This window comes from Jatropha curcas, chromosome 3, assembly GCF_041381405.1.
Source record: "Jatropha curcas cultivar XTBG-Jc1 chromosome 3, XTBG_Jcur_1.0, whole genome shotgun sequence".
Lineage (NCBI taxonomy): Eukaryota > Viridiplantae > Streptophyta > Magnoliopsida > Malpighiales > Euphorbiaceae > Jatropha > Jatropha curcas.
In genome coordinates, this window is record NC_143153.1 from 5,229,171 (window position 1) to 5,242,077 (window position 12,907).

At 33.9% G+C, this 12,907-nt stretch overlaps 2 protein-coding genes across 4 annotated transcripts; one reads left to right on the forward strand and one right to left on the reverse strand.

The window, feature by feature from the left end:
- Positions 1-1,142: 1,142 nt before the first annotated feature.
- On the forward strand, positions 1,143-8,586 carry COL9 (CONSTANS-like 9). 3 transcript variants are annotated; one of them, XR_001047560.4, is made up of 6 exons: positions 1,145-1,345; positions 2,249-2,932; positions 3,910-4,137; positions 5,741-6,045; positions 7,633-7,824; positions 7,926-8,586. XR_001047560.4 is itself a non-coding variant. In XM_012234218.4 (5 exons), exons 2-5 carry the CDS (start codon positions 2,351-2,353, stop codon positions 7,760-7,762), a joined length of 1,245 nt encoding a protein of 414 aa, XP_012089608.1. In that variant the 5' UTR covers positions 1,145-1,345; positions 2,249-2,350; the 3' UTR covers positions 7,763-8,586. The 3 variants fall into 3 exon arrangements, 2 of the variants coding, with proteins under 2 accessions (XP_089575518.1, XP_012089608.1); XM_012234218.4 differs by having other exon boundaries at positions 7,633-8,586; XM_089719392.1 differs by lacking the exon at positions 3,910-4,137 and having other exon boundaries at positions 1,143-1,345; positions 7,633-8,586.
- Positions 8,587-9,603: 1,017 nt separating this feature from the next.
- On the reverse strand, positions 9,604-12,590 carry LOC105647988 (Rrp15p protein). Its single transcript, XM_012234221.4, has 8 exons — positions 11,997-12,590; positions 11,810-11,911; positions 11,534-11,615; positions 11,396-11,415; positions 11,202-11,262; positions 10,468-10,541; positions 10,065-10,151; positions 9,604-9,866 (listed from the first exon to the last, which is right to left on the reverse strand). Exons 1-8 carry the CDS (start codon positions 12,441-12,443, stop codon positions 9,804-9,806), a joined length of 936 nt encoding a protein of 311 aa, XP_012089611.1. The 5' UTR covers positions 12,444-12,590; the 3' UTR covers positions 9,604-9,803.
- Between the last annotated feature and the right edge of the window lie 317 nt (positions 12,591-12,907).

Here is a 12,907-nt window from a genome sequence, read left to right on the forward strand (position 1 = left end):
TTTAAAAAAATTACTCCAGTCTTCTAGGAATAAACAATCCTTTATTTTCTCTTATTTTCTTATTTAGAAAGACGAAGGAAAATAACAAGAAAAATATAATATTTATTTTTCTTCTGAAATTTTATTTCCAAATTAAGCACAAAACATTAAAAAAAAATATTTGTCTTCTGCATCGAATATGAAAAAGAAAAATAATTAATAGTATTAACGCGAACATAAAATGAGACCGAGATAAGATGATATGCTATATCAATAATGGTAATTATAATTATCTCTTTAATTCATTAAATTTATAAAAATTATATTATCGAGAAGACTCGAATTCGAAAACAACAGGGAAAATATATTCATGCTTGTTGGCTTCTTTAAAAAAATTTTAATTTTTAATTTCTTTGTTTTGTCAATTTTTTTTTTTTAATCTCAGTCAACCTCGTATGCCTAGAATTTGACCGTTAAATGAGGACTTTTTCCGTTTGGTGGTTCTTTAAGGCTATTAAACATTATGAATCACTAAACTCGCGCTATTTTTTCTCTTACCTACTAATCACTGCAACATTATTAACTGCTGAGGTAAAAACCCAAAAAAATATGAAAATACGAAATCATAAAACAAATGAAAAGAGACACGTGTCGAGTCGATGTGGCAAATAGGTGGCATTTGTACACACATTGATAGTAGGCAAAAGCAGAGATTAGTTTTGGATTAGCAATTTTAAACAAAGTATTAATTAAATAATAAAAGAAAGAACTAAAGTCCAATATACCCTTAAGTTTATTATTAAAAAAAAAAAATACAAAATTGAGCTTTTAGTTTAATTTATTCCTTGAACTCGTAATTTTCAATAACAATTGGATTTTAGCTCTGTTAGACAACAATTTATGATGTAATATTTGTGTTTTGAATTTTTTTTTTCTTTATTGTTTATGGAATTCAATTATATAAATATTTTAAAATTTAATATTTGACGAAACTCTCTAATAAAACAGTTGATAAAATGACAACTAGCAGCTAGGAAGGGCTTTATTCCAGAAAGTAAAAAGCGTAGCTTTCTTTGCACTAATGAAAAGGATGGGGCCCCACCTCCCCCACCCACAATTTGCCCTTTTTCTTCTCTCTCTTTGCACTTTTTTATCAGCTTATGTCACATTTCCTGTGCTCTTAACTCGCCCACCCAATCTCTCTCTCTCTCTTTGTCTCCATTTCTATCTGTATAAGCTAATTTTAATTTATATATAAAAAAGAAACAATTATTATTAATTATTATTGTTATTTTTGGTTTTGCATTTTATTATGCAGTAGACAAGAAAGAAAATGAGATAGATTCCAGAGAGCTCTCTTTATCTCGTAGGTTTCTTCTTCATCTTCTGCAAATCTTTTTCTTTTTCCTTTTTGATTTTTTTGTTTTGTTTGTTTGCCATATATATTTTAATAGTTTTTTTTTTTTTTTTTTTTTTGCTTTCGCAATTAATGATTTGTTTGACAGATCTTGTTCCTTTTTATGGTAATTTTCTTTTCTTTCTCTGTATGTGTTTATCTGTTTTTCGTTTTTGGTAGTTCTGCGGGTAGTGAAAGTAAGACTAATCCTTGGTTGAGTTCATTTGTTAGTGAATATTGATTATTTTTTATTATATTTATTTTTAATTGTTTGATGTTTTTGTTTTTTTTCTGGATCATGGTGGATTGTTGTGTTGTTCGTGATTTAGTGTAACGATTTCTTATTTTTATTTTTATTTTTTTTGCTGGTTATGGTGATTTTTTTGTTTATGGGCCACGATTGCCTAGTTCATACTCCTTCATCAAACTGAATTTTCTTTTTTGCATTTTTTTTTTAATTATAGAAGCTCATAATTCGTATCTGTTAGACCTTTGCTGATTTTCCTATGGAATTTCCTTTTTTACAAAAAGGTATATATATATTTCAAAAGTGCTTTTATTTTAAGCCAAAATTCCCTTTATAGCTTATCTTCTCGTTTCTGTGGAGTTGGAAGTTTTATGTGGTCCAAAAAGAAAAAACATTAATCTGATCTTTTCTCGGAGTTAATTTTTCAAGCAGAGTTTGAGAAAGCTTTTTTTTTTTTGTTTGTTTGTTTTGGTTACCCTAAAGGTAAAAGGGAAAATAGAATCTGTAAGTGTAGCATAGATTCTATAAAGACATTTTTGTATCTCATTGAAGTGTAAGTCTATCTCCGTGATTCCATATGTCTGGCAGAACCATTGAATTTGTCTTCCTTATGACACTCTTTGCAGATTCTAAAAACCCTCGGTGGATTGTGCTGCATATTTTTGTTTGCTGACTTCTAAATTCAGATTGGAGTTAATTGAGTCTACAGAGGATATTAAATTTGCAACATGGGTTACATTTGTGATTTTTGTGGAGATCAAAGGCCTATGGTCTACTGCCGATCAGATGCTGCATGCTTATGTTTATCATGTGATCGAAATGTTCACTCTGCCAATGCTTTGTCAAAGAGGCATTCACGTACCCTGTTATGTGAAAGATGCAATTCACAACCCGCATTAGTTAGATGTGCTGAAGAAAGGATCTCCCTTTGTCAAAATTGTGACTGGATGGTTCATGGCAACTCTACCTCAACTTCTGCACATAAGAGGCAAACAATCAGTTCTTACTCTGGCTGTCCATCGGCTGCTGAGCTTTCTTCAATATGGTCATTTGTTTTAGACTTTCCCGCTGGTGGTGAATCTGCTTGCGAGAAGATGGGATTGATGAGCATTGATGAAAATAGCTCCACTAGTGCATGGGATATTCCAGAAAATGTCATTAGCCAAAATGCAAACCGGGCTACTGCTGTTGCTGAGTCATGTGAAACAGCTAAACGCAACCATTATCTCGAGACTCCTTCAATACCTGAATTGATCTCTATGCCAAACAATATAGATCAGCCCGGATCTGCAAAGGCACCTTTGCCAAAGGTATATGGTGCTTTTACGTATTTATTGTCTTGCAGGTGTAGTTAAATTTTTTGTAGGAAAGCTCAGGTATCTACCATGGTGGTTTCTTGACAGTCTTTGTCAGTAAAGTGACTCTGATTTCGGGCTTTCAAGAAAATTTATTCCTTTAGACAAATGCATTCACATTTTAGATCCCAGCTATGAAGTTACACTATTGTAATTGTAAAAATTTGAAGTTCCTTTCAAGAAAATCTTGTTACCACATCAGATTGTTTGATGCGTCTGGCTTTTCAAAAGTCTAGACCATAAAATTTTTCAATTAATGCCAGTTTTTAATTTTTACCCCCTTTATGCTGAGAAAAATAAATGTATTTGGGAATCTGTTCCCTCTGAAAATTCTATTTTGCAAGTATCACATATTTTTTTGGTTATGCAATTCTATTTTGCAAGGTTTCTTTCATCCTTGGAACTGATTCTATGATAGTTTTTGAATGCCGTATGCATATAATACTTGCAGCGATGGCATTAGTTGATTGAAAATAATGTTTGCTGTGAAGCACTTGCAATGTCTATCATTCAGTTATGGTTTGCAACTGTTCCATTTGAGGCTTGAATCCATCTGTATCAGATAGAGCAGCTTAATTAATTTTTGCAAAACACATTATGCTGGAGCCTTACTAGTTTAGGAAATGTAACTTCACTCATGGTTGGGGGGCTTTATGTGGAACATTGTGAGAGATACTCTTGTCTCTTTCTTGTCTCAGTTGAAATCAGTGGAGTTCACATCTCATTTGCTTTAGGAGCTGTTAGAAACTCTTTGGACTTGTGAGCCTTATGTTATCATTCTTGGCAATGTTCAATAAAATTGAATCCTGCCAGCAAACCGAAATGTTAAACTATAAAGTTCAACTATTGTCTCCACTTGTATATGCATGCATATATCCTTCATTCTTATATTTCATGAGGACTTTTGTGAACTTCACATTATTAAAATGCAGTTATTCTGTCCTGGAATAAAAGGCTCGGCACTTTGTGAAGATGATGATCTGTATGATGACTTTAATATGGATGAAATGGATTTGAATCTTGAAAACTATGAAGAACTCTTTGGTGTTACCCTTAATAATTCAGAAGAGCTTTTTGAGAATGGTGGGATTGATAGTTTGTTTGGAACAAACGACATGTCTGCTGCTGATTCTAACTGTCAGGGTGCAGTTGCTGCTGAGGTTCTTTCTTCTTATTTTCAGTTCTGTTTTATGCTGCTCGTATATTATCTTGATTTGCACAACCTCTTTGTTTGTGTAGCTTCTTGTGCTTGTTTTTTGTGGTTCAAATGCACGTTAATATGTGATTCATCCACCTTGATCTGGCTACAAAAAATAAACCATGAAATTTTTCTATTTGAAATAAACTCCTAAACGAAACAAAATTAACAGTTCTAAGTTAGCAGAGCTCTTCAGTTCTGCGAATACAGTTCCCTTTTTGGATGACAAATGGTTCAGAGAGTAGTTTCATTGTTGCTGTTTATATTATGAAATTACTTGACTGCCAAAAGTGTGATTTTGTACCATATTGCAACTTTTATCTAGGAAGAGCGGAAACAAATTCCCAAAATCTGGATGACAAAAAATTCATTAACTTTATAATCATATCTACTTCTTTTAATTTTATATATTTGGGCTAAAACTTTAACTAGTGTTAAAATTTTAATCTTAGACTTCAGTCCAAAAATTTAATTTGCGAACTTGCATACTGAGCAGGAGCTTTGGACTCTTATTGTACTGAGAACAAACTGATGTGTCCTCAACTCTACATCCTAGGTCATATATGACCACCATCAAATGGGTTGTTAGATAAAATTTCCATTACCAAATCATATTTGATTTACTAAGCAGGAGTTCATCCTTTATGTTTTCTCATTCCAATTTGGGTCTTTTATCTGCTGCACAGTGTTCAAGTTGATATATTAATGAAAATTTTAACAAAATAGTAATTTAGGATACAGTTATAACAATAATTGTCAATACTTATGCCCCTAATTGATAAAATTAAAAGAAGCATACGTTATAAAAGCATCAAAGCATTCTCCTGTATGCAAAAGCAGGAGTGCAGCCCCCAAAAAGAAAATGAAACTAGATGCCATGCGGAAGAAAAAAACCACTGGAAAAAGTTATGCATTTAACTTCTACAAGGATGTAGCTCTCACCCTAGTGTGATTGAGTTTCTCTATGTTTATGATGCAGATGATGTGTCTGTGTGGAAGGAAAATGTTTTCTGCTTTAATGCAATACACCCTAAGTTCCTGGTTGGACTGATTGAAGAATAGAATAGTAGTAATAATTATCCATTAGTTTTTTCTATTCTGTTATGGCCATTGAATGGAATGCAGATATTACACCCTGTTAATTTTTTGATATTGGATTGTCCCCTCAGGAATGTGATTATGCATATATCCCAACACTTGTCCTAATATGGAACTTTCTTTGTTTTCGCGTGCACTGCTTTTTTTTTTTTTTTTCTATCGAAGAAATCCCCTTTCATTGTAAATCATACTATTAGCAAATGTTGTTAATAGGGTTAATTTTGGTTATGCATACATAGAGGCAGTGCCTTTTGAACCTTTGTGCATATGTACTTAAACCTTTACCTAGCCAAGCTCACCAGCATTATTTTTCTCTCTTTAGTTTCTCTTTCTTATCCATGTGTATGATAATTTGCTTACTTAATACAACACAAAATTTGCATTGTTGCCTGTTTTTTGTGAAACATTAATAGCAATAGGCATTTATGATTTCACATGTACATGTACTTATGGTTAGATTTCTCCAGGGATCATCTATTGGACTGGGTAACACTACACAGCCTGCATGCAGCAATGCTGCATCTGCTGATTCCATGATGAGTGCTAAAACTGAACCAATCCTTTGTTTCACAACAAGGCAAGGCCATTCAAGTCTCTCATTTTCTGGCCTTACTGGAGAGAGTAGTGCTGGAGATTATCAAGATTGTGGGGCATCTTCGATGCTTCTAATGGGAGAACCTCCATGGTGTCCCCCCTGCCCTGAGAGTTCCTTTCCATCTGCTAACCGGAGTGATGCTGTAATGCGTTACAAGGAAAAAAAGAAGACACGCAAGTAAGTGTACTGCCTATAATAGCATCACAATTATATTAATATATTCACTGCGAGAGCCATTTTCATTTTCAATTACTACATTGGCTGCTTCATGCTTGTAGTTTGCCATGCCTTTGAATTCTACTTAACATTGACCCTTAAAATATCAATTACTTGAGTACGGAGTTTTGAACTTGATGTCTTCTCCTTTATTTCCATTTTCTAATTTTTTATTTAAGATAATAAAAATTTTCATTTGACTGTCAAAATTAATGAATGTCTTATTGTTTACAAAATTTAGATACTATACACTTGGGTGTGGATGGGCATGCATTTCTTTTTCTTAAAGTGGTTGTAGGTTGCAGATATCTTCATTTGACTCTAGTTTAATGAATATTTTATAATTCAGAAAATTTAGGTTAAGTTATGCACAAGTGCAGGTGAGCATTTGTACTTGTTTTTTATCATAATTTGTGCAGGCTAATTTCAGTCATGGTCCTTGAATGTTGCACTTAGTATCACCATTCTTTTAGTTTAATTTGTAGCTCTGGTTCATGAACTCCTTTTTCATCATCTCCCTAAAGATTTGTTAGCAGATGCACTGCCAAAAACTTCCTCTACTAAGCTATTTTCCAAAGCAAAACAGTAATCAATTTGTTTAAGTAAGTAACTATAGTGCAATGCTTGCTCTCGAAATCACAGGTAACATAGAAATTCCTTTGAGTTCTGAGGAAATATTGCTTCTCAACTGAGATAAGCCCTTTACAAATCAAAAAAAAAAGAAGGGAAAAAAAACAATAAACTTGAAAATTACAAGTTTTGCCTTTTAATCTCACTTTCATTGCTTGTGAGGGTTCAATAAGAACAATCTTTACGGCTTTACAAAAAAAGCACAATTAGTTATTAATAAAGTGAAACCCAGATCACAGAACCCATAAAATAAACACTACTCATTAGAGCAATTGACTAGGAAATAGTGGTTTGGAAAGAGTTGAGTAAATTTTGGATGGCAGTGGTATGGGTACTGCTATTTTCAGAGTTCACAGTGGGGGGCGTGTGTGTGAGTGTGATAGAGAGAGAGAGAGAGAGAGAGCGAGTCACATGAGACTGAGGGAAGAGGGAAAGTCTGGTGGATGAGATGGACAAAAAAATAGGCTTCTGTACTGATGTAGTGATTTTAACTGGAATGGTTAGGAAAGGTTTGTGATATATGAGTTACAAGATAAACTGAAAGGCTCATAGTGATACAAAGGTTAAATTTCAGGGGGACATAACTGATTGTAGCCCTAATTCATGCATAAATATGATCTCTTACTTTTTGTTTGGGGTTGTTTTTCACATGTTTGAGCTTCAGACTGATTATTTTAGTTGATGATGTAGCTGCAAATGTACTTGAAGGAGAAATTATAGAGGACATATAGTAACGTAGAATACTTGTCTTTAGGTCTACCTTTTCAATGAACAATATTCTGCATAAAGATTTTCCCCAATAACCCAGAAACTATAGCTAGAAATTATTGCATACTTGAAATTCATTCATATTTGTGGATATTTTTCTGCCACTCGAGCAACTTTAAAGTTTAAAGCCATGGCTAATTTTTGTTATAGGTTCGAGAAGCGAGTGAGGTATGCCTCACGCAAAGCAAGAGCTGACGTGAGAAGACGTGTGAAAGGGAGATTTGTCAAAGCTGGTGATGCTTATGATTATGACCCACTGAGCCAAACCAGAAGCTACTGAGAGTACAATTTTTATGCATGCTTTTAGAGAGAACTGAATATAGAAAAACGAAAGAAATCGAGGTTTAGATCAAGAGAATCAATTATTATTACATAAACCGCTGGCTGAATTAATGCGTGATTTTCCTTTGTGCAATGACAAGATATATATAATTGTATCACAGGAGGAAAAAAAAAGGTGGATGTGAAAGAGCTGGTTTCTCGTGCTTCACCAATAAAGTTTGGACGCACAAGTTTCAATCACCACAGAGACAAAGATACACGTTTTGTTCGACGTTATCCAACAAGGTCAACATAAATCGATTGCCTTGCCTAAAAACTATGAATTTTGATTTCCTTTCTGCTTCCTCGAACAACTTCCATTCAGTTCTCTATGGAAAGGGAAATATTTAATTGTGCAGCTATAGAAATGCTCAATGCCGATTATGTGGATTATTAATCTCCTAGCTTCTTGCTCTGGTGACTTCCATAAAAGCGGCTCCCCCAGCATGGTGGGTCACTGAACTCTTTGTTGCTTGATTGACAAAACAATCTTGCACTTGTAATTTTTTTTTTTCTCACTTTCTTTTCCGTTGGATATGTATAGTTAGAAGTATATAATTTTAGTTGAGGGTATGTCTGGCTCAAACAGTTACAGTTATAAAATCTGAGAAAAAGAAAAAGGAAAGAAAAGCTTGCAGTTGCAATATTTTTGCCCTTTCTTTTTGGTGGACACATAGCAAAAGATGATTATACGTATTCTGGTGATGGGGTAGTTTTCAAGTGTTAAACACAAGACATTACTTTTATTTTACTTTAAGACAGAAGTAAATGTTTTATTTGATATGCTATTGGTCCATTATCCATTAGTAGAAAAGTGTTAAAGAGTGCACTTTTCATGTTGATATGTTTGAATCCTCCAATTGGTATTACTTTTGCGTTTGTCATCTGTCATTTCTCTCTTTTCTCTTTGTACCAAACAAAGGAAAAGGATTTTCTTTTCAATGGAAAATGATTAGTCAGAAAGTGAGAACCTTATCGAGTACAGCTGCAAGCATATCACATGACTATAATTCCCCACTTGATTACCATTTCACGGATCCAACAGTGCATTATAATTTAGGGATATATATATATATATATATAAGCGCTGAGCTATCATGCGATATCATACCCTTCATTTTAGGTTAATGAAATTTTTTGATAGAAAGAGGATTTTAAAATGGCAGACCCTTAATTGTCACAGTAGCTTGGACTAGTTGTTTGTTAGGATTCAGAGACATTCAGATCTTAACCTGAGAATTCTGACGAGAATTGTGTTTGGTAGAGGAGAAAATAAGAGAAACAGAGAGATCACAAATAGTCGAGAGAGGATTGAATGGTAGGAGGTCGGGTACTCATTTAAATTCACATCCAAATCCAATTATAAATTAAATATTTGAATCCGAATATAATTACCAATTTAAATACAAATAGCATTAAAAAAATTTCCATCCCTCGTGATTGATTGTACTTTTTTACGTATCTCCACATTGCGCGGTTTGTATTTATATCAAAGGAGCCCAATAACTATTAAATGCAACCCAACTACAATCAAACTTCTCTATTGGGTTAAGAGTCCTCGCACATTTTTAAGGTAGGAGATCAAAATCTTTCTACACTAGATTTACATATAAAATGTATAAGTTTCCCAACTTCAAGCTAGCTGCTTTCAAAGCAAAGCTAAAAGAACTCCATGACCATTTGGATTCATACCGTGTTTGAGCCAATAATTCATATGAACTGTTATGTTGTGGATTGGCACATGTTTGTTTTGGTGGCTGATAATCCATGAAAGTTGATATGAATATTGAATAGGAGAAATGAAAACAAATGAAAAAATAAAATAAAATAAAAATACCATTTAGCTTAAAGCATTCAGATAATCCATCCACTCACAACATAGGAAAGAAACGGAAAAAAGAAAGGCCTTTCCTGTGCACTAGTTATATCATCATATTGATTCTCCTGAGTCGAAGTGAGTTTTCCCAACAATAGTATCATGATTCCAGTGTTCAATAATATCAATCAACATCAGAACCACTATCTTCAGACATCTTTCCAATATCATCCGCTACAACAGCGTCCTGCATCATATTAAAGACCTTTCTCAATAAGAAGAAGAAAACCAGTGTGTGCATATGTGCCCAAGCAACATCTGCTGTGTGTGTGTGTGTGTGTATTTTAGAGAGAGACAGAGAGAGATTTTTGCAGAAACAATAGATGAGGAGTTGTGATTTGCACATTTTTCATCAAAGAGGTTGGCGAGAATAATAGCATCTTACCTGCAACTTATCCCAGTCCTTCAACTTGGAATTTGTTAACATGTAGTTGTCGCGCAATGGAGCCCATGATGGCCCTTCACCATCAACCTGCATTTTCCAGAGAAATCATAAATATCTGTGGGAAACATTTGAGCAATCAGACATGCTCGAGCTACAACTCGAAGTTAAATCTCCAATTGTGCAGTCTTATGTGCTGATAAATGGTCACCAAAGTTACCACTGGCAAATATACTCATCTTATCCAGAAACAAATAATTAGTAGGGAAACTGAGCATGATATTTTAACACTAAGAACTTACATTTAGATAAATAAGATAAATATGGCAGAACCAGTGAAATCTATGAGCACAAAAATAGCTCCTCTAGTGACAGCCGATGCTGAACCAAGAAACTAGAGAGGTACCTTAACAGTAGTTTCGGACACTGGTGTCTTGCCTAACTCAGAAAAGAAGGCCGCTTTCCTTCGCTTCTTTAGCACTGTCAAGATTTGGATAACATTTAGTTAGAATTGAAGAGGCTAAAAGCAATGGCGCGGAAAGGCACTCACATGATATAGCAATCATCCAGTAACAATAGACGAGCAAATTTATATCTGAACTCAAAATTTCCAGGATCGTACAAGTGATTCTCACAAAATAAAAATGTATTTATTGAGTTTGGCCCTACGATGGCAATAAGATACAGTTACTTCTTTATTCTTATGAAAACAATAAGCATGATCTTTGTTAGACCTCAACAGCACAAACTGGATTCAGAGCCTCCCCACTTTAAGTGTTAACATGTGGTTGACCTAAGGAGGACAAGGCCAAAGCTTCTCAAATATCATGGTAAAAAGAATTACACGCCCTTGAGAAAAGCTGCAATTCTAAATCTCTAAAAAGCAAAAACACAATGGCTTTTGAATGAGGTACAACTGTAAAAGTATAACAAACAAACCAAAGTATTAGCAGTAGGTTATGCGACTTGGTCATAAAGGATTACAGAGAAGTAGTAATCACATTTAGGAATATGGAAAAAAAAGCCACATCATAGTGACTAGAACAAAATATGCATCATTTTCAATCTCATGAAATTCTCTATATCCAAAACCCAAGAATAAGAGGACCCAAATTCTAGCTGCCATGTTGATGAGCATACCTTTTGCATCTTTTGTTCTTGAAGGATCCAATCCCTTTTGTGCATGTTGTGCCTTATTAACCTATATAAGATAACAACAAAAAAACTTCAGGCTAACCATGGAAGGAAGAGATAAAAACATAAAGAGAACCTTGAAGAAGTATGGATTCTGAAAGGAACAGAACACAATAAAAAAATTTAGAAAATTAACTTACAGCATTAAATAACTTGACCACTGATATACCAGGAATATGAACAGCAAAAATGATCTATGTCAGTAGGAGAAAAAACTAATAAAAAGTTGAAAAACAAAATACAGGTACTATTGCCATATATCAAACAGAATGTGTTACCTCCTTTTGTAGCAACACCTATAAGAAACTTTTCGTGCGAGTCTAAATAATTAACAGGCTTTACATGCCCCTTCTCCCCCACCTATAATATATCAAAGGAATAAGTAACAGGCTAACAGCTTACATATAATGACAACAGAAATATAAACAAGGAAAACATCAAACAAATGACAGAATTTATAAACTTTATCCAAAAAGAAAATAAAGGAAACTTCAAATTGCAAACAAGCAACATTATGAAAATTAAAATAAAAAATAAAGTGGAATTTCAAATACCAGCAGTTTCTCCTTCCTGGCCTCTCCCTTGACCTTCCTTTCTGCTTCCTCCTCAGCAAGCTTTTCTGCTACAAGCTTCTTGTGCCCTGATAAAACAGGTCCCTACAAATCCAATAGAATTTCGAAATTGCGCATCTCTTCAAAAGGAAAACAGAAAAAGACTCCAAATTCAATGTAGCTAGCTCACCAGTGAATCATCAGATACACTTTTCTTCATAATACTCCTAAAAGCAATCCTAAATGCTCTACAACCCTCACTGAATTTTGTAATTCCAGGCTGAATTCCACCATCTTCTTCTTCATCTTCTTCATTTTCAGACGCTTCATCAACACCCAAATTCTCATCTTCATCATCTGTCAAAGGACCTGCCTTTTCACCTTCAATACCATGGTTATTCTCCTCTTCCTCTTCCTCTTCTTCATCTTCAGCTTCATCTTCATCAGAATCAGAATTGTAATCACGTGCCTTCCTTCGAAGAAATTTCTTCATTTTAGGGTCTATTTTGATTCTCTCTTTAAAACCCTGAAACTGTTGTTTTTGCTTCTTCTTTGCCTTGTTGCCTTTCTTGTGCCCTAATCTTCTCTTTCTAAAGGGTCGATTTAACGATTCTGCCACATGGTTCTCTTCGGCCATTGTTTCCTTGAGTGTTTCAACAACTATCTATAAATGGTGCGCACTCAGGAGAGAAGACGAATTTTTTTTATATTCTCCCTCCCAGATGGAAGCTGTAAGTAGGGTTTTACTGCAAATTGCAAACCCCTATTTGGAAAATTTCATTTTTCCAATCTTTTTAAAATTGAATTATAATTACCGCTAAATAAATATATTAATTTAAAAAAAAAAAAAAACCCTAAAACATTCATTTTTATATTTGGGCCACTAACTGAATATTAACCAGGCCGAATTCGCAGGCCCGTTTTGAGACCAGGCTCCAGGTGGTAATTAGGAAGTCTGATACTGTTCAAAATTTTTTAAAATAATTATTTTAATGAAAAATAAATATATTTATACCAATCAATTATGATCTTATTTTGATGTTGACAAACAGCACAAAACATTTTAGAATCATGATTTTGAATTATTAATGATTTGACTTC

Coding starts and splice junctions, on each gene's coding strand:
- COL9 (XM_012234218.4), top strand. CDS start 2,351: ATGGGTTACATTTGTGATTTTTGTGGAGATCAAAGGCCTATGGTCTAC. Junction 2,933..3,909: donor CAAAGGCACCTTTGCCAAAG/GTATATGGTGCT, acceptor ATTAAAATGCAG/TTATTCTGTCCTGGAATAAA. Junction 6,046..7,632: donor GAAAAAAAGAAGACACGCAA/GTAAGTGTACTG, acceptor TTTTTGTTATAG/GTTCGAGAAGCGAGTGAGGT.
- LOC105647988 (XM_012234221.4), bottom strand. CDS start 12,443: ATGGCCGAAGAGAACCATGTGGCAGAATCGTTAAATCGACCCTTTAGA. Junction 11,912..11,996: donor GTGTATCTGATGATTCACTG/GTGAGCTAGCTA, acceptor TTGGATTTGTAG/GGACCTGTTTTATCAGGGCA. Junction 10,542..11,201: donor AAGAACAAAAGATGCAAAAG/GTATGCTCATCA, acceptor AAATCTTGACAG/TGCTAAAGAAGCGAAGGAAA.